The sequence below is a fragment of the Acartia tonsa genome, chromosome 8 (assembly GCF_053477335.1).
Source record: "Acartia tonsa isolate MP-2025a chromosome 8, ASM5347733v1, whole genome shotgun sequence".
NCBI classification, from domain to species: Eukaryota; Metazoa; Arthropoda; class Copepoda; order Calanoida; family Acartiidae; genus Acartia; species Acartia tonsa.
Genome location: NC_137267.1, coordinates 37,562,931 through 37,584,861, shown reverse-complemented (window position 1 = coordinate 37,584,861; position 21,931 = coordinate 37,562,931). Strand labels below are relative to the sequence as shown.

General features: G+C 32.5%; 1 protein-coding gene across 1 annotated transcript; it reads left to right on the top strand.

Annotated features, from left to right (window-relative positions):
• Positions 1 to 69: 69 nt before the first annotated feature.
• Positions 70 to 21,728, top strand: LOC145326600 (uncharacterized). The gene is made up of 8 exons (XM_080169971.1): positions 70 to 202; positions 447 to 2,717; positions 10,199 to 10,434; positions 10,555 to 11,046; positions 17,985 to 18,173; positions 18,349 to 18,450; positions 18,820 to 18,948; positions 21,723 to 21,728. The coding sequence occupies exons 1-8, from the start codon at positions 118 to 120 to the stop codon at positions 21,726 to 21,728; spliced, it is 3,510 nt and encodes a 1,169-aa protein (XP_080026097.1). The 5' UTR covers positions 70 to 117.
• The last annotated feature ends 203 nt before the right edge of the window (positions 21,729 to 21,931 follow it).

The window sequence follows — 21,931 nt, the reverse complement described above, 5'->3', positions numbered from 1 at the left end:
AATAAGAAATGAAATGACTCTATATTGCCTTATTTTTCTCAATGATTTAACCACAATACCTGCAGACACGAGGATGGTGGAAGTAAAAGGGTAAAGGGTGTTGTTAGCGCTGCAATAATGAGCCGCCAGCCGCAGGTGTCGACAGCTGTCATCCAGGATCTGAAATCTGGGCAGTACCATGCTCCTCCTCTGAATAACAAAGGTAAAATAGTTTTTTAAGTAGCGAAGCTACTCTGTGTTTGTGTCTGTCTGTGATTTAACTTTCTTAATATCTCTCTCTCTCTCTATCTCTCTCTCTCACTCTCTCTCTCTCTCTTTCTCTCTCTCTCTCCTACTCTCTCTCTCTTATTTACTTATATCTGTAGAGTCATTTTCTTTTTTGATAATTATGATTTTCGATTGAACACTAACTTCCAAAACATTTTGTTAAAATAATGATTATTTAGGTGACAAATCACGGAAAACAGTTAAAAAGGGTAGCATGCCGCCCTCCCTAACGGCGACCAGTTACAAAAGCAAGTCCGAGGCAGAGCTGGCCTGGCAGATTGGCTGCAGATGGTCATACTCCAGCAGTTCTAGCAGCGATTCCTCCTGCGAGGGAGGCAGCAGCGATGCCGAATTTATACCGCAACAGAATAAATCTAAGTATAGCCAACAAAATAAAACAGCAACTATTGCTAGAAACCAAAGAAAAAATCAAAATTCCAACAACAAGGACAACAAGCAACGAAGTCAGAGTGATCAACGACGAAACACACAGACACGTAGTAATCAACATGATGCTGAAGATGAAAGCTATTTATCCCACCCTCATCATCATCAAATGATTACGCGAGATTATCAATATTCCCACCCTCAACGCAATGTTGATAATATTTGCTACGAGAACAATGATATGAATGATCGTCAGGATAATAATGGTTTAGATAATGATGCTATGGGTCTGAGTAATAATGATGAAACTACTGCTGTGTGTAATAATCTTAAGAAAAATATGGTTATGGAGAAACCATGTTGCAGCAATAATCATACCTTCCCCCACCCCCCAGTGTACACATCCCCCTGCAGGGCTCCGGAAGCTGAATTGGAAAGAAGTATCCGCCAATATCCTGCATCCCCCCTCACTCACAAACCATTACCACCACCAGGGGAAGAGACGGAGGGATATAACGAGGAGAGGAGTAATATTAGTAGGGCGACCACAAAGTTAACTGAATCCTGTCACGAAGTTCACGCAGGGCAAAACCAAAGATTAAACCGGGGCAAGGATTTCCATGGGCAAGGGAAACCATCTTCCACGTCAAACTTTCCTCCTCCCCCGGAAACGAGATTACAACACAAGCAGCCGCTGCCGCCGCAAAAAACCGCGGCACCAACGTCGCACAATACACTTGAAAGAAAAAGTGTCAGATCAGTGAGAGATCATTTTAATGGTCTAGATGTACATCACAACAATCTACACGTTGAGGAATGTGCCCTTGACGAGAATTCATCATTTTCTTGCGGTCTTTGCTGTAATGGCTCCCAGAATTGCATTGCTGCTCAAAATACAATTTCCCCCATAAATTATGGCTGCAACATGAATGCCAAGCATGAAATGATTCGGTCAAACTTTGAAATGAATGCAAAGGACCATATTATTGTGAATGAAGCCATGGTGTCCTGTGCAGACAACATGATCATTAATAAATCCGCGAATGGGAATTGTGACAGTGACTGCGCGGCATTCTGCACGCATCACTCAAAAAACGCGCCATTTTGTGTGCATAACTTTAAAAATGCGCAATTTTGTGTGCATGACTCAAAACAGAGCAACAGCTCAACAGATAGTGGCTTCACAGAAATGGCTAGCGCAGAATTATATTCGCATCAATATATAATGAATAATCATTTTAATGAAAGTAACCGGGGTGAGATAATAATGGATAATGATAATTACCAGGAGTGCACCTGCCCGAATTGTTCTCAACAACAATTAGCCGGTAATAACCCCCAAAATTTCATGGGTTCTCAAAGTTTTTGTTGTAGTTTCAACTCTGCTACTGGTACAGCAGCTTCAAGGGGGAAATTTCTTGCCGGCGGCGGTGTTCCAAATTGCTGCATCTTTCCATTGAACCAATTAACCACGGCTCAAAATTCAACACTATTATTACAGCATAATCACCTCCCCCAACCCCACCTGCACCAACAGTCTGAAATAAACTGCCCCGGGCTCATTTCTAAACACTCTGCTTGTGGTGGCGAGCTAATTCACAATCAACAAGTAATAAACAACAACAGTGGTAAAAATGTTGTTCATTCTGACCACAACAATCATTTTGTCCAACATGAAGAAGATGGCCAAGATAAATATTGCAATCAAGACTCACAACAATTACTTGAACAAAAACAAATTGGCTCTAGTTGTATTCAGTCCAAAAGATTACATTGCACAAAAACTGTGACAAGAACAAATGACCCCCATCAACAATATTTTGAAGATGATTCTAAATTAACAACAGCCACAACAACCACCCCACAACAACAATTTGGACAGTGTATGCAGTTGTTGACAGATGGGTTGGCAAGATCTACTGGTGATTACTCAGGCGAGGGGACACATGGAGAGCAAGATAATCATGACGACAATGTTGGGGGGAATTATATGGGTGGGCTGGAGAATAAAGATTCTTATGACTCAGATTCAAGCTCAGAAGAAGAAATTGGTCATATTATAGGTAAGTCTTTTTCTAAATTAACATATTAAATGAAAAAGAGTTTTTTTTGCTTGTTCCTTAAGATCTCGCTAACTACTTAATTATATTCTCAATTTCAGTAAAGCCTCTTCTACGTCCTTAGATGAATTTAGGTCATATAATTATTAGTTTTGGGATTGTTGTAGACTATCTTCTGTCTCTTTGATAACAGATCCCCTAGAAACAATTAAGCTTAAGAAATTGTTTCAATTCATTCTTATGGAAAAAAAGAATAAATGTTGATTACACGCCTAAAACTTATCAAACTAATATTTTTATAAATTAAATTAGAATGAAATGATTTATAATTTTTGCTGTTTTTATTTAATTAAACAATTACATTTAATAAAATAACTAAATCGAGTAATACATCCTTATTTTATTAAGTACTAGTGGCTTCGCCCCTAGCCTCTAGGGGCTTCGCCCCATGAGGTAATGGAAAGTCAACCCTCCAGAATAATTTTATAGTTATATTTTCAAAAAAGTTATTCTTTGCCGAATTACTATTTGGTAAAATAAAACCCAGGTTGTGCGCCGTATGCACAAAAATTTCAATTCTTAAAAATTAAACCCAGGTTGTTCACCGTATACACAAAAATTGAAAACTCTCCTCTGTAAATTTTATTTAATACCTATAATTGCGACAACTTTTTAAAGATGTCAATTTTTAAAAGTTACAAAAAGCCCATAAATTTTTTTGGGGTGAAATTTTTTTTTTTTTTTTTTTTTTTGGGAGGGGGGGTTCATATTGGCTTCGCCCCATAGTGCAGTGGGGTTCCCCCAACCCAATTACTGGTTTTTATTTAAAAAAAAAAGGAAAATTTAAAAATTTGGAAATGGGGATTTTTTTTATTTTTTGGGGGGTTAGGGTGTCCCACCCTCCTAGAAAATAGCCTAAAACCACCGGAGGACCAGTAGGTATATTCCCAGAAGAGTAGAGCCCAATTTAATCAGCAGTTAAAAAGCTTAAAACCATCACAAAACCAGTAGGTATAATCCCTGAAGAGTAGAGCCCAATCGGTTCAGCGGTTACTGAGATCTTAAGCTTCAGACGGACAGACAGACGGACAGACGGACAGACAGACAGACGGACAGACATCAAGCTACTTTGTATTATAGATAAATGTCAGGTTTTTGTTGAATTTATGGTCTTAAATAATCTATGAGATAATAATTACATAACAATAAGGAAAAATTAAATATCTTTGCTTGAAAGCGAAGCTCTTCTACGTTTTAGTTTTATAAGCATTAAACAAACTTTAATTCAAAGAATAAAGGAGGTATCATTTTAAGTTTTTTGGTTCCAAACTTTTAAACCAATTATATAATCAACTTTTTAAATTTTGCTTTTCACTACAAACATTGATTATCGTACATTGTCTTATCCCCTAAGATCCCTGCAATAAACAAGATTGAATTAAAAGCTCTAACGTTTGGATTTTTTATTAGTTTAAAAAATTATCTTTAATCATTAGTTTTTATTTAAACACAATAAGATTGAATAATTAAAAGAAAAAATAATTGCTTTGTAGGTATTCAATTTAAAAAGTCCACAATATGATAACAAATTACATATTTTAATTGCTTAATTTTATTATTCCTTATAATTTCTATCTTTTTAGTAGCGAAGCTACTCTATACTTGGAATAAATTGTTCCGTTTATCTGTAAGTCTGCCTGTATGTCCGTATGACACGTTTTAAGATATTCTCGACTGCCATATTGTGAATAACAATATGTAACCTGTCTTTTCTATTAAACTTCATAATTTAATAATGTTTTATTTATGAGCTTTGCTACGTATATACATTGTCATCCTTGTTTCAATCTTTACCATATAAAGATTAATTAAAAGAATAAATTAATGTGGACAAACAATTAAAAATCTTTAAATTATTTTTTATTGTTCTGTTTTATTTCGATAATAAAACAATTGAATTTTGTTAAGATTTCACCGAAAACATTGTTTTATTAATCTTATGGACAAAAACGAAACAAAGAAGACACTATCCAAAAGTAGGAAAAATAAAGAGTTAAAAAATGTACACCGTACGAATATTTAAGTTTAAATGTCTCTCAATAAGATTATTTTTTGTTAGGTTAGGATAGGTAAATGTTAATGTTAATGGTTAAGAAATAGGCACCGCAGGTATAGAGCACCACGCAGGGGCTAGAAATAGGAGAAAAGTTACTATGAAAATACGACGAAACCCGCTACTTCGTTTTCTTTCCATGATCCAAAAAATTTCATATACAGAGAAAGAACATACTTTTTAAAGTCAAACTAATTTTAGAGCAGCTCCGCTGAGAAAGAAATGAATTCTTAGAAGTAGAGAAGGAAATTCTCTATTTCTCATAATTAACGGCCTAGCACACATACACATGTACTCTAAAAAATATCTGCAAAAAATAAGATACTTGTCTATTTCTCGCCTAAAAATATCAATTTACAGCTTTAATTTTTTTATGGCAATATGTATTTAAAAATGGATGTACTTACATTTTTTACTGTGTATACAGAGATGATACATTATAGCACTGTTCCTATCATGTTTTGAATGCCCATTAATATCAAACTATTATTAAATGGCTTAACAGCAAAAGATAAATATTTTTAAATGAAAAGGTCGGATCTTCAATTGCAATTATAGAAATCCTAGTCTTCTTTTATTTTAGCCCAAAAATCATCATACAAAGTTCAAAATCAGTAGGACAACTCTAACATGTCAAATTAATGTTTGCTTTCAAACATTTGTCATGATTCATCTTACTAATAAAAATAACGTCATGCAATACAAATAACCAATGTTAGGCCAGTATACATTTTAATTGACAAGTGGTAAAATATATACTGACCCATCATCGGTAATTTGTATTATGACGTCATTTTTTATTAGGCACTATAAGCTGTTCCACTTTAATAGTTATTTTTAAGAGTGTTGCTACATAATATGTATGTAGAATAGATGGGAGTAATTATATAGCAAGCACTCTCTGATACAACTAAATTATAATTATTTAGAAGGAACTAAATTATGGATATGTGTGATTTAGATTAAAAATCTATAGTTAAGCCATGTTCAACTTGGAAGTAATTTGTTGACTAAATGTCGAAAGAGACACTCTGTCTATTTTTATGTTGAGCCTGTAACTTTTCTAAAATATAATACTATTTCAATAATGATACTAGATTTCTTTTAGAAATTTCTTCTAGAATATTTTGACACAACTAGTTGCAATTTCAAATGTCTATTTATAAATCAGAAGAAGGATGTTTGTCTGCCTAAGCCAAGGATATCCTTAACCACTGAGCTGATATGGTTCTCCTTTTCTGTAATTTAAATTTCTGTTTTGAACTATTATTTAATGTGGAGGATCGACCAACCTTTCCTGTCCCATAGAGACCCCTCCCCTTCAACTAGAGAACTCTAGAGGCATAGCCTCTAGTATTGTGTTGATATAATTACGGCAACAAAGTTTAGCAGGGGCTGTGCTGTGCTCTAAATTATGGTGAGAATGTTGAATAAATTTTCTTCAAAGATGGCACATATTAAATATTCACCACAAATTCATTAAACAAAAGTATATCAATATTTCTGTAGATTTTTATTAAAAGTGGACACTTGAAAGGAGAGGGGGGGGGGCGACCCTTACGTTCAATATTTGTTTTGTTCAAACCAAAAGTAAAAGATATTTGGGGAGGGGCATTGTTATGGGTCTATGGGTCGATTTCTCTTGGGAGATGATGATACCCTCCCCAAAAATAGTTATAAATCTTCAAAGAACCTATGAGAAGCTATACTGTAAAGGAGAAACATATCGGTTTAGCGGTAAGCGAGATTGTTCGATACAGACATACAGATACACAGACACAAATCCTTCTACTTTTATATGTGTAACTTTCCTGAAAAAGCGAACCCTGTCAGCCTGTTGGTTATTGAGATCTTTTGAAACATACATACTTATTGTCATTATTCTTATCATCGAGAGTACATGAATTTACTTTTTAAAACGAATACTACATTTAAATTTCATAACTTTGATCATAAAATTACTACTTTTATCTAATTATTTTGATTCTAAAACAGTTTGAAAAAAGTTTGTATGTATGGTGGGCAGATTTTAGAATTTTATTAAACTTTTTGTCTGCCATATCTAAAACGCATATTTAAAGGGTCTCGGCGACGTCAGTCGCGTTTTGGAAGCCACCACTACTTTCACGCATTTTTTTAGACAGCCTTAGCTGCCATAAATAGCGGCGATAGATAGCAATTTAATGTAACAGCTAACGAAGCTGTAGCGGCCATATATTCAACAAAATAAATAATTTTAAATACTTAGCTAAAATCAAGCCGCCTTTTAAGCAGCGGCTGTCGAGCCCTGATAATTGAAACAGTGTAGTTTTTGTACAGTAAAAACAGGTGACGTGCCCTACTTAAATATACTTACATAATGTAAGCTGCTCTGAGTTTCATTCTTTTCTTGAAAGCTCTAAACTACTTTCCAGGTTGGTTTCGAAACCAATCAATATTCGCTGAATTAGAACCGTTTTTGAGTCATACTGAAATATCATGTATTGCATCGTATGAAAGACAATATTCCACTAATATTAAACTAAAAATAATGAAATTAATACCAGATTTGTTACACTGGGCCTTTAGCTAACAAAACTGGTTTAAAAAACAATGTAGAATGACAGATAAGCCAACAGATCAAAAATATTTCTCTAGTGTAGTTTCGCTTTTTTTAAATCAAAAAAGTTAGAAATTATAATTTTTATTCGAAATGACTTTACAAATTTTAAAAGTCAATCTATTACATAATAAGAAATGAAGTTTTTTAAAACAAATTAATTATAGTTTCCATGTTTTTGGCACTACACCAAATTTTAATATGTTTTACAAATTTCATCAGTCCATATTTCAAAATTTCCCTTTGTATTATTCTATGTTTTAAAATGTCATTTAAGTTTTAAGATTTAGCATTAATTGGGGGGGGGGGGCATTGGGCTGTAAATTATTCTCGTACCCATAATTCAATAAACACATTTTCTTATTTTAAAAAAAGATGTTTTCTTTATTAAATCTTGATTGGTTGGTAAAAACTAAAAAAAAATCTACAGAAGTTGCGATTATCTCTATCATCAATTTAACATTCATTTTCCAATCCTTAAATATCCCTAACAATTGGGGAAATGACAAAAAGTCTTCGAATAAATAAGAGTAAAGGAAATCGAATCAGATAATAAAATAATCGAACATTACATAAAGAAGAGCCAGAGAAATCTGGATAAAAAGAGCATAAATTGCCGTTCAAGTATTTTAAAATGGGTTTGAAGAGAGAATCGTTATTTTAGCCCGCTACAAGTTCACTTTATTATAGAACCTAAAAGATCCAAGTAATAATATATCCATTGTTCTAAAGCAAAAGAAACCATTTCTGTTCATCAATTTTGTTTTTGCCAAGATATTATCTTGTAAAAAATTAATATAATTATTTCATGTGAGAAACAAATTATGATTTAGATCAATATTGAAAAATTTCAATATCAACGTTGCGTGATCTTTATGTTAATGGAATAAGGGGATAAGTATGTTAAATGTTTATTGATTCATTATTATTCTCTAAAAGCCTCTAAAGGCACTTCAGGGAGGAGGGGAGGGAGTCGACAAATCGGTTTCAATTTTAATTTTAAAGAAATTTTTCAAAGTGATTTTATCTGGTATCTTGGAGGTACCCGCCCCTCAAAATTGTGATAAATCTTCCCAGGACCTATATGATGCTTTTCTGTTAATATGAGAAATATGGATACAAAACAAAAGATAAATTTTGAGGTCCTCTCGCCTCCTCTTTAATGCTAGGATCTCACTCTGGAGGCAAGGGGTGAATCTACTAGTTCGATTAATAGAATCTCAACTATTGGGCATAAACGTTAGTGTTTCAACTTATTTTATGCCTACATTTCTGGATATTTTTACACATTTGCTGAGAAGGTTTACTGGTGTTCAGTCCAGTTTGTAATAGTTATTTATCGCATCGTATAATAGACAGCTTTTCACAGATAATAATATTAAGAATTACAAGGTTAATTCTTGTTTTGTTGGCCTCGAGAGACAGAAGGCAAGATTCAACAATACTGTTATTGGTTTTATGTTTTTACTTGTAGAAAATTGTCTATAATACGATGCATGATTTTTATATGGTTCAGTGAAATCAGTGAAATTATATCGGTTTAAAGGACATGCTGTAAAAGGTTTATCCATATTAGAAAAGCGTTCATTGTTCCTAAATCGTTGTTGCTTTGATTCCATTTAAAATATCTGGTAGGTGAATTTGCAAAATTGTTTATTTGCTGAAGTTATTGAACACCATGTTTGATATTGCAAATGAAAGCATGAGAACAAATATAAAATCATACAAACCATTTTTTTTGCAAATATGTTGGGAAAGTAATAAGTATTATAATGGATTGAGTAGTTGGATGTGAGTTTGTTTGTCTGCATGTTTATAATCTTTAGAGAAGCTACAGTTGAAGCATTTAAAGGTTTTAGGCCCTTTTATACAATTTTTTACATGGGTGATAGCAGATGCTTTGTAAGAAAAAAAAGAAGAAAAATGCAGATAATTGATTAAATCTGAATAGAGAAAAAACTAAAATGTAAAAGCCAAAATATTTTAAAGCGTACTTATCCCTTTTCATAAACATGCAAATTTTACAATTTTACATGAACTATAAGGGAAAAAAATACCAATTCTATTATAAATTCTCATCTTTGATTGATGAAAAGATAAAGGGATGATTCAAAGTTTTTCTGATAATGATTTCTCATAGATATTTTATTTATTTCTTATTGGCCCGTTTAGATTCCTATTAAAGTTTCTCATACAATATGAAATAAAATAATTTTAACTATTTTTTTTGTCTTTAAAGTTGCGCAGTTACGTTGGAAATTTTGAAGAAAAGAATAAAGGGGTATAGTCCTTTCCACGACATCCCTCCATAAGGAGCGATTCCTCGTATTTTTCACAGTAGCTTTTCTCCTATTTCTAGCCCCTGCGGGGGGCTCTAACCCTGCGGGACCAATTACCTAACCCTGTGGGGCAATCACCTAACACAATATAACCTAACCTAACCTAAAATAACCTATAAAAAGCCATTTTAAAAATACGACTAATCGCCCCTTATGGAGGGATGTCGTGGAAAGGACTATACCCGAATAAAGACCTAAATCGGAAAATCTGATAGTTATACGTATCATAAACAGCTTTTTGCGGATATAAAAATTAACAATTATAAGATTGAAACAGGTTTTGATAGTCCAGTGATGCCGAAGACAGGGGCTAACAAAACCGGTTTAATATGCTTTTTTATGACTATTCGAAGAAAACTGAATATAATATGATACGATACATAGTTTTTCATTATGGCTTAGAATCGGTTCTAATTATTCTTGTTTTTTTTAGGAGATGTTTCAGTCAACGGATTCCAGAATTTTTACAGTACACCACAACGCACTAGTGCTGCCAGAAAATCTTTCACAACGTCAAATTCTGGGTTAAAAAATGTGGTAGAACTTGACAACAACCGCCAGAATGGTGTGGTGAGTGCCAGAGAATTTGACCTGTCAGCTTCGTTGCCTGCACTCACCAGAGATGCCAGGTTGTCCTCCATGCGCAGTCAGTCTGTCAGCCTTCATCAGGTAGCATTTATATTTTCAGAATTTTACTGATCATATGGTTATCATTTGGATTATTTTTAGCTTGTCTATAAGTATCAATTTATTTACATCTTTCCAAAAATGAATCTTAAATTTTTTCAGGTTTCCATGGGGCATGCTCCAAATAGATATCCAAATTCCGGTCAGTTACAACAACCCACCCAAAACCAGAAACAACCTCCTCCAATACCAAAGCCGCGTCAACCTCCCCCATATCCAGCCCATGCCAGGCTGCCACCACCTCCTCCACCACCGCACCACAAACAGAAAATTGAATCAGCTGATCATGGCCCAGTGACGTCTTCACAAAACCGGTTACCACCGCCTCCACCTCCAGTATCAACACGGCTGTGTATACCACCGTCTAATCTATCTACGCCGCCCCTTCTTCATTCTAGTCCGTACATTAACCGTAGCAAGAAGCCGCCGGTAGTTCCGCGGCGAAATAATCAAAACTGCCGTGCAGTCATGCTGCCCGGTGACCTGGGCCGACCGCTGAGTGGGTCTGAAGTTCGGGAAATGGTAATGGCGCCCCTCACAGAGCATCAGATCATGAAAACTTTGAAAATTAACCTGGAAAATCTGCATTTTGTGGTAAGAATATTTTCTTTTACTTGAATTCCTTCTCTGTAACTTACTTTTAAGTTCAATTTCTAAATTGAATCAAAGTAGGACAACGGCCCTTCTGTAAGGGATGCGGGTCTTCATTCTTTTCTAAGATTTGTATCTTATGCATATACAATTATTTTCCATAGTATTTCCCTGACTCTCATGTGTGTACAGTACACCTACACATTTACAAATCCTCCAACTAATCAAGAAAAGGTATGCAAACAATTTCGCGCATTTTCCAGACAACGTTAAAAGGCTTTATTTTGAAGTCCAAGCAAAATGAGCTAATACTAAGAAAGTAACCTTTTGAAACAAAAATATGTTATAGTATTTTGTAGCCTTACCGACACACAAACGGAACAAGCACATTATATATTGGATGGTCATTTGTACAGAAAATTTACACAAAAAAAAATCAGCCAGTCGTCTATCTTTAACAGCAGCTGATAAAATTGCAATCCCTTACAGAATTTTACGGACGGAGGGGTGGACAAAGGTAATTTTAGAGTAGTTTAGCAAGTTCAACGAATATTAACATTTGTTTCAGCGTTGCTAATGGATAAAATTATCCTTGTTAATATATTTTTGCTGTATAAAAATACGACTATTCGCGAGTTTGATTGGTCCTCCTGAACTAACCCATCTCAACCAACATTCAATTCATTATTCGATACGCTAAGATTGATAAACACAGACCGATTCAATATCTTGGATAGGCAAAACTATTCTAAAAAAACAATAGAGTATGAAATAACCAAGTATGACAGTATCCATAAACAGGAAAAGCAAATAACCTCTAAAGCTTTAAAGGTTGGACGCGATGAATGACCGAGATGATAGTTAGTATTAAAATAGATGTAGAGGAATCATCAAATAGTAATTCAGCTGTCTATCGTATATACCAGCCGAGAAGATCCAATGTTCTTCCAAGCACTATAGTCAGACAAACAGAACTTTTTAATTTTGTCATATTATTTTTTACGAGAGAGTGAGAGAGAGAGAGATAGAGAGAATGAGAAAAAGAGATTGATAAGCTTGGCACTTACAATCAACATTCAATCTTTCAACATATCTTATTTGCTATCCCATAGATAGATAGATAAGATATTCAATCTAAAGAACCATATATTCAAATCTATCAAATTAACACACATATAGGATGTATCTATGAAAACAATCATAGATAGATAGAAAGATAGATAGATGGATAGATTAATAGATAGATAGGATATTCAATCTGAAGAACCATATATTCAAATCTATCAAATTAACACACATATAGGATGTATCTATGAAAACAATCATAGATAGATAGAAAGATAGATAGATTAATAGATAGATAGGATATTCAATCTGAAGAACCATATATTCAAATCTATCAAATTAACACACATATAGGATGTATCTATGAAAACAATCATAGATAGATAGAAAGATAGATAGATGGATAGATTAATAGATAGATAGGATATTCAATCTGAAGAACCATATATTCAAATCTATCAAATTAACACACATATAGGATGTATCTATGAAAACAAATATGATAGATAGAAAGATAGATGGATAGATAAATATATAGATAGATAGAATATATTCAATCTGAAACAGATAGATAGATAGATAGATAAATAGATAAAAGGTTATATGAATAGTTAGATGGATATATCCATATCATATCCAACGTTCACAAGCAAAGAAGACATAAATAGATGGATAGACAAAAGATAACCATCAATGTAAGCAAACAAACATAAATATATATGATATATAATAGTAGAATAGATGTACGGACAACTTATACAAAGAGAAGCTGCGCTAATAAAAATTACTCTTATTAAAAATCATTCATGAAAAGTGTTTGTTTCGTGATTTCAACAATGACATGGTTTAGTGGTTATATAAAGACAAATATAGATAGGTAGATACTGAGACAGCTGGGAAGATGTTTTAATAGATAGATAATAATATTAAAGATGGACAAAATTGAAGGGCATTTCGAGAACCCCCCATATTTTGAAATAAATTAGATAAGGGGTTGGACCGTTGGGGGTTTATACCTGAAGGATATTACGTTGTTCTAAGCTTTCAGGGCTTCCTTGCACTAAATATAACCTAACCTAACCTGACCTAAAGCAAAAAATACACGAAACGGAAAATGAGGGGGTCTGCGCTCGACTAGGGAATTGGAAGGAATCTTCCAAATTAATACCTTGGCAGATGGATAGAGAGATACATGTACATTTGAGAAGTATAGATAGATAGATAGAAAAGCAGCTGGTAGTGGATAGATAGATATAATTTCATGATTTTGACAATGACATGCTTAAGTGGTCTTCTAAACCACCTGTTCAGTTTTGAAATTTGGGTTCTAGATTGTGATTCTTGTAATAAGGGGTCGGCCACCGATTAAAGGTATGCAAATCTTTACAAATGATCTAATTGCTTTCATTTTTTAATGGAGGGACAGACAGACAGATTGGGTTATTAACCCTTAACGGTCGGGTTGAACGCCCCCCCATCCGGTTTTTTCTATCTCATTTTCTGTGTGTGAAAGATAAAGAGCCCAAACTGCTTGACTTTTTAAGTATGGGTATGACACATAACTGAGAGTTGGAATTTTTTGAAAATCTCCATCCTGGCGGGCACAGGATGCCAGCAAACCTGGCAGGGTCATCCAGGTAAAGAACAAAAATATTTTTTTGACCTAAACAAAGCATTTTATCTTACCAAATTTCTAAAATATCCTTTAGTAGTACATCCTCATCTTAAATACAGGTTTTCAAGTGAATTTCAGGTTCCAGGTATGATCCTGCAGGTCCTGATCCTCCAGGTCTCCAGAAATCTTTAAAAGGCTCCTGTGGCCGCAATTTTTGACTTAGAGACTTCAAATTTTAAACTTAAGCTTTTCTTACATGTCTAGATAATGAATTAAAATTTCATAAAGATCCGCCGCCGTTTTCCCGCCGACCGCCGACTGCGGCGGCTGGCAGCTGCCAAGTACAGCTGCGGCCGCTGAAATTTATGTTTTGATTTTTCAAATATAAAATTTACATAAAAATAAACATTTTCTGCAAAAAAATTGTTCTTCTAGCTTCAAAAATAAAAAAATTACAGCCGTTTGAAATTTTTAAGTAAAAAAGGACCTAAAAACAAAGGTTGTTAAATAAAAGGGTGAAGGAAGCGAAAATTGACTTAGACTTATAAAAGGTCGGAAATTCATCATAACACAGTGGATTTGCACAAAAAATTTTAGCCCTCTAGCTCTAATAGGAACTGAGATAATATGGGGGGGCGTTGAACGCCCCCCCCCCCCGACTGATTAAGGTGCGGCAAGGGGCCCGACTGTTAAGGGTTAAGTGGCTGAAATGCTTCGTATTGGTCAAAATAACGTTAAGACGCATTTCTAGTTATTGTGTTTTTATAGTGTATCTTTGAAATAAAAAGAAGAAGTTACCAAAAAGAATATTTGTAAAAAAGAGAGTTGAAAAGAGAGATAAGGTTTGAGACATATGTGATTATTGGGTTTATCCATAAAAGGATATTAGTTTTAATAAACCATTTTTATTACACACATTCACACACACACCACACACACTCACACACATACATAGGGTTTTCTAGTTTTGAATGCCGTAATAAAAAAAATGGCCTTAATTTTTTTAGCCATTTTGTTTAGCCCAAAGAAAACCCACTTTAATATTCTTCTAGATCTTATTAAACAAACAATCAAACTTACATGTAACTGCGTTTGCATGTTTAATTCTAAGACTTACATATTTTTGTAAAATAAAAGAACAGCATGCTGTTATTTAGCAAAAATGAGATTAAATAAGAATAAAGGTTTAGTTAGGTACTATCACCCTGATTTGTTAGGACAACCGCAAGGGTTAAACAAAGGAAAAACTACAGAACTTATTTTCAGTTTTTCTTCAAAATTAAGAAGGGGTGTCTCAGTGCTCGATTGACACTTTTAGGGAAACTACCGTATAAAAGAAACAGCTTTGCTACGAAAAAGGGGGTTTGATAAAAGGCCAAATAAAATTATCCGGGAAATAGTTGAAACATGGAGGCTGTGCAGTTTTATCTTGCGGTTGTTTATATCATCATAATAAACCCATCAAACTGTAAACTATACCTACATAAAATAAAACATAATGCAATATAAAATAAACAAAAATACCTTTTTTACTTTTAGGTTGTATATTTAGATTTTTACTAGCATAACTATTCTAAAACCATACATGCTTTTCTAAATGATATTTGTTTATTGGTCGAATTTGAATTATAGATAAATTGTTGAACGACCATGGCTTAAAAATCATTGTTTGAAATTCTTTTTGAAAATTAATCAATAAATTCCATTAACCTTGCTTTATTTGTATCTATTAAGTGTTGCTTTACAGAATTTCTTAAATTAAAAAAATGAACTAGGTTGACAACATGCACAAAAGCAACTTAACTTTCCATGCCTACAGAGACAAACCCTGCGAAGGAGTACAAACTCTATAAGCTTTCCTAACTTATCTTAACCTAATACAAATTTGTTAAAATTATTGAATGGGTGTTCTGTTTAGAAAAGCCAAGTCAGTTTAAAGTGGATAGCGGAATATAAAACTTTTTATTTAAAAAAAAACCCAGATACTGTTAAAAGACGTACTTACCTTATACAATTTTTTAAAAGCTTCGCTTTTACTAAAGCAACAGCAAGGTCATATCTTTAATTATCAACAATAAACAATATCAAATTAATATTTGAAATTATAAGAAAACCTAATATCTATGTCACTATTAACAATTGTTTTATTAGTAGCGCAGCTTCTCTATAACTATATTTGTGTCAAAGGAAATTGATATTTATTCTTTGCTCATTTTTAAATTTTAATGAAATCAAATTAAAAAATAGTCTAATTGAAATAAGTCGTTAGATAAAAACATATTGTAATTCATTGGTAATTTTAGTATTTGTAAAATAATAGTTATTTAACGAATCGTATTATAGACAGCTTTCAACGGATATTAAAATAGAAAATAAAGGCCCAGGCTAACAAAACTAGTTTAATCTTTCTGGTTTTATTTTAATATTCGTAGAAAATTGTCTGGAATACGATGCAAATAGGATTTTCCAGCGGATACTAATCGGTTTCGAAGCTATACTGGAAAAGATGTTTTATTGATACTAAATGTAAACATTTTGTATCAGATAAAACAATTATTAGCTTGCTTTTACTGCGCTACTTATGGACATAATCGTCATTATTAAAATTAATGCCTTTTCTTACAATTTCAGTCCTTAATAAATAGTAATTAAAAAAAACATTGTTTTGTAATGAAATTAAAAACACATATGGCTGTTTTATTTTGTTGTATGTAAGAACAGGGATCGGAAGCCTCACGTAAGCCGCGCATAAGCCTCAGTTTTAAACCTGCTTGTGAGCAGAAAAAAAAATTTCAGAAAGAAGGATTGTCTGCTAAAGAGCTGTTTTATACATCCAGCTGAATTTTATAGTGATAAAATCACGATTTCACTGAGGCTTACACGCGGCTTACGTGAGGCTTCCGATCCCTGTGTAAGAAAACCAAAACATGAAATCATCAACAAAATATTAAAGAGTAGAATGGGGACGTACAAGCTTTTTTATTTTAGGGGGGAGAGTAAACTGTTTTTTTTGTTATATATTTTACCTTTTTTTTTAATTTTGAGGGGGTAAAATAATTGATTTCGACATTTTAGAGAGGTGTAAACACCTCTTTACCCCACCCTTGGACATCTTTAAGGTAGCATTTATTTTATTTTATTTGTTACAGCCTTTATGTAACGTTTATAGTAAACTAACCAATACATGACTTTTAGGCTTTTTTTGCCAAATAACAAGATCGATATTATCTCAAAGTAGTAAGTAGCGATTTCAAGGCTAAAAATTAACAAGAAAAATAAAATACAAAATACAAGCTTTCAAATTTTGAGGTCACATTTAAAGAGCATAGGCATACTTGTAAACGCAGTACTAATAAAAATTAGAAAAGTATTGCAAAATTGCCAACTCTTTTCTACTTACTCATGTGAAGAAAGGGTAGAATGACAAAATTTTAAGGTTAAATGAAATAATTTGTCATCAAAATCGCGGAAATTGTGTACAATAGAACACAGAAATGTATTCTTAAAATTAATCTGAACAAGTTGAATTTGCTACATTACTTCAGATATTTAAAAAGATTTTGTATATATAAAGTTTTTTTTTATCTGTAGCTAAAGATCTCTTAAATTTCTGATATGAATGGGTTAAACTCTTTAGGGAAGCCTAACAAATAGGATGATTTTAGGCTATTTTTCTGTCCTCCACTTCACTTCTATAGAGGTTATGGTTGAAGCAACTAGTGATTTTAAATAGTTCCTAGAATGTACAGAAAAAATAGTGGCAAATTGGTCATTCTCAGGATAGTGTAATTCTAACTGATCTAAAAACCTTTGTATCTTGGAAACAATTTTCCATGTGTTGATTATGACACTTACAAGAAATAATTTTAATTTTAATTAATAGAAGAATGTTGTTTATTTGTTCTTTGATTATTATAGCGTGTAAGAATTTAATTCTTAAGACATTTTTGTGTCCTAAATTTGTACAATTTTTTTCGTTTACTAATGAAAATTTTACTGTGTTATATCCTAGTACATGCCAAATACCATCGAAAAATATAAAACAAAAAATTAGTTCAAAAAGCACAAACTGGCTCAGACGTTTCAGAGATATGTTGCTGAAATTAAAATCTTACTTTTGATTGTAGGATTAGAGTACGACGTCTTTCTATGCTCTAACAAAATCCCCAAAACTCATTTGGTTTTATAAAACTGTTGCAATATATCTAAATAATAAAGTAAAGATTAAACTTTTAGTTTACTGATATTATTAATGTTTCAGACATTGTGTTGTGAGGAACTGTTAATAGTTGACGATTACATCCTAGCCAAACCAAACCCAAGCAACAAAGACGACCTTCACCAATCAGCTGACTCCAGCGGTCACATGACCAGATTCACAGAGGACATCCTCTCTTTCTCTAACTGTTTGGCCTCTCCACCAGTCCTTACTACTACTAGTGGCGAACAGGTTTGTATTCTATTAAGTTATTAACTATGTCTATTTTTATGTCAATCTGTCAATTCATTATGCAACTTTATTATGGACGAATTTTAAAACTCAAACATAAATTGCTTGAAAACACAGAAATAACAGAAATAGCAAATTTAAAGATATATTTTTAATGTTATAATGTTTATTTAAGGTTTTGCGGTTACTGAGTAGAATGTATTTGAATGCGGCAACCGCCAGGCTATTGACTGCAATGTTGGATATTCTGCGGTTCCTACATGCGGGCACCTTAGAGGTAATTACTATATTTTGACATTTTTCAACGTTGTCTTTTTTTGTGTATTTATCTCCAGTAATACCTCGTAAACAGCTGACTAATAGGAAGTATATTAATAACGAAAAAGGATTTCTAAAATTGGCTTTTTAGAGCAATAATGCGAATCTTCATTGCAGTAATATGCCTTCATAATTCTCATTATTGTAATGCTTGTTATGACTGAACACTGTTCGTCCATCCGCTTAGCCACAAGCAGCTTATAATTTAATTACTTTAACTCAAAAGCTTCTAATTTTTCAATATTTTTTTCTATGTTCCCTCTTTATTAAAAAAATCATAAAAAAATCATAAAAATCACAAGTACCAAATTGTTATTTTTATCTTCAGGCAAGTGTAATCGATGTGTACATGAACTCTGAGCACAGTGTTGACCTGCGTATAAACCAGAGGAAGATGTCCATACCTGACAATATATTCACCTCCATGCTATTCAAATCTTATGCAAATAAAAGGAAAGTTTACAATATTATTTCTAATAATTTTGTGCTTCTACTCTATAAAAGATTAAAACCAGATTTGTTAGGTCCAAGGGCACGTAGGCCCGGGCTTACAAAACTGTTAACAATTTTTATATATTTATTTTATCATTTGTTGAACTTTGTCTGAAATACGATGCTATACATGATTTTTCAATATGACTGATAACCGGTTCTAATCAAGCTGGTATTAATCAGTTTCTAATTCCTCACAATTACAGATACCTTTTATAATTATTTATAACATTTGATGACAATTATCCTTGTTAATGCTTTTTTTGATGATTTACAAAACCCATCCTTAGTTTTAAAACAATATCAAGACATTTATTACTTTTTGTTTTCATCTAAATGAACTTAGATGAGCTTTTAGTATCTTATAATTTGACTCTTTTATAACTTGATAACAAAGACAATGATGTTTAAAAGTAGTGCAGCATTTGGTTGTGTCTGTCTGTCTGTACCAAAGGATCTCGATAACCGTTGAACCAATATCCAATATATCAAAGGCCATGGGAAGATTCATAGCTATTTTTGGGGAGTGTACCACCACCCTCTTAAGATAAATCGCCCCCCCCCCCCAACACCCAAACATTTTTACTCTATATTTTTAAAACTAAAATTAAAAGACAGTGGGGGTAACTTTTCTCACTCATCGCCTCAAGTGCCCCTAGGGGCCACTAGGGGCGTAGCAGCTATTAGACAAGTGAAGTATCAAAAGGTAAACAATAAAGACATTATGATATAAGTACAATTATGTTAAGAAGAAACATAGGACAATATAAAGATCGACAAATTGAATAATTTTGGGTGATTTTTTTATCAACAGATCACTTGAGCATATCATTTTAATCTTAACCCAATCATAGCCCCTTTACGTCACTGACGAACGTACGACAACCCCTACTAATGGAAGAGCTTGGCTTACAATAAAAAGGCAGTAAAATAATAAAATATAATGTATCTATGAATAAAAAGTTAAAACCAATCCCTATTCTATTGTTGTTTAACAGAAAAAAAAAGTTGCAACCACGGATAGTCATAAATATCAAGAAAATGATTTAAAACAAGAACAAAAAAATTCGTTGCCATGACAACGCACATCATTAATGGCGATTTCTGTTTGATTCTGTATAGGAATAACTAAAAATATTTTTTTTTTTTTTACAGATACCTGACACTTTGATTGCTAGATATTTATCTATAACTATTAACTCTTAATATCAGCATATTTTACCTTATTGTCGGCCAACCTGTTTTCTAAACTCTTAATTTAAGAAATAGGTTCACTTTTAACATCTTTAGTATTTATTTCATTTTTCCTTTCTCTGTCCCTTTTTAAGGATTGAAAAAAAAATGATTCTGCGAAACAAGATTGGTAAAGATTCGATCATTCCAAATATCTGCAACTATTGTTTTGCTAGGTTTGTTAGGAAATTCAAAATATATTTGTATTTAAGGGGGAAGAAAGTTTTAAATGATGATAAATTTCATGGTATTTTTTACCTGCTATTTATACTTTTATTTTTAAACAGAAGTGTATTCTTAAAAAAATATATTCCCTCACTGATTTTAGTGAGGCAAATTTTTTATAAGAATTTACCTCTGGACAACATTTGAAGCTTCTGCCTAAAATCAATTTCATTTTTTTATGTCAACTTTATGACATCAAATAAGCTTCTTATTATAAAAATTTTGTCTGTAGATCCAAGATTTTGTAACCTAAAATAGAAAGTATAACGAAGTCTGAAGCCTAAGATCTCGCTGAACGCCGAACCTGGGAATTATGAGCAAATGGTGGTTATAAGCTATTTTCCGGGTAGGGGGTTGATCATGCAAAGTACTAGTTAAGTAATTTAGTTTAGAAACACTAAAAGTTGAAAAGTTTTTGGTTTTGAAAAATGTATGAATTCAATGAACTAGCCCCCACAATTTAAACATAAAGAAACTATAAAATAAAACAATTCATTGAGAAAAACTGGAGAAAAAATTAAGATGCATTTCTATAAAAAAATATCATCCTGTGACCTACAAAAAGTAAATTCATTTACCCTTTGATTTTAAGATAACCCAATTAAATCTAAAAAATGCAATCTTTTTTATATTCGCCTGCTTTTCGAAAAAGAATACAATATAAAATTGTATAAAATAACATCTTTTTTTCTTGAAATAATTATTTATAGCCATTATAGCCAGCTTTCCGCAGCTTTAAAATAATAATATTAAATGATTAAAACAAGTTATGTTATGATGATAATATTCGTAGGAAATTGTCTGTAATAAAATACAATACAGATTTTTTTAGTATGGCAGAGAACCGTTTCTAATTCAGAATTGATATTAATTGATTTCGAAGCCACTGGAAAAAAAATACGATTTGTTTATTTGCTATATTGAATTCCTTCCTTTTAGCAAATATTTTTGACGTTAATGTATAAACCCTATTTTGACTCCTTTAATCTCCTAAGTAAGAAAGTAGTATGGGTATATTATTTTGGTTTAGGAAATGATACTTTGTCATGAATGTGCTAAATTAATTCAATTCTTACATGCAATTACCATTTCAAATATTTCTAAAAAGTAGCACAGATACTCCATAACTAATGTTTTTTTCATACGTCCAAATTTCTCATATTGATTGTTTATTGATTATTATTTACAATTAAAAGCTGAATCTGTTTAAATGAAATTAGAAGTGGAAATAAAAATTCCCATTACATTTATTTCCTGCACATAATGTTATTTTTTGTTTAGACTTAGTTTATCCTCTGGTAATTATTACCAAATTAGAATATTTCAAGAAGTTATACATATATGTAGTTGTTTAGGAAAGGATTTTTTTATTAAAGCCATACATTTTTTTCTCTATCGTTTTCATAAATGATTCATTATTGATGTAAAATTTACTGTTCGTGTTTTGATAATACAAAATTCTTGGAAAGTTTTGCTAAGCCAGTTTCTTT

Bases quoted from the DNA above. Each gene is read 5' to 3' on its own strand.
- LOC145326600 (XM_080169971.1), top strand. From the start codon at position 118: ATGAGCCGCCAGCCGCAGGTGTCGACAGCTGTCATCCAGGATCTGAAA. The intron at 10,435-10,554 runs GTAGCATTTATA...AAATTTTTTCAG, and splicing joins AGTCTGTCAGCCTTCATCAG to GTTTCCATGGGGCATGCTCC. The intron at 18,174-18,348 runs GTTTGTATTCTA...TGTTTATTTAAG, and splicing joins CTACTACTAGTGGCGAACAG to GTTTTGCGGTTACTGAGTAG.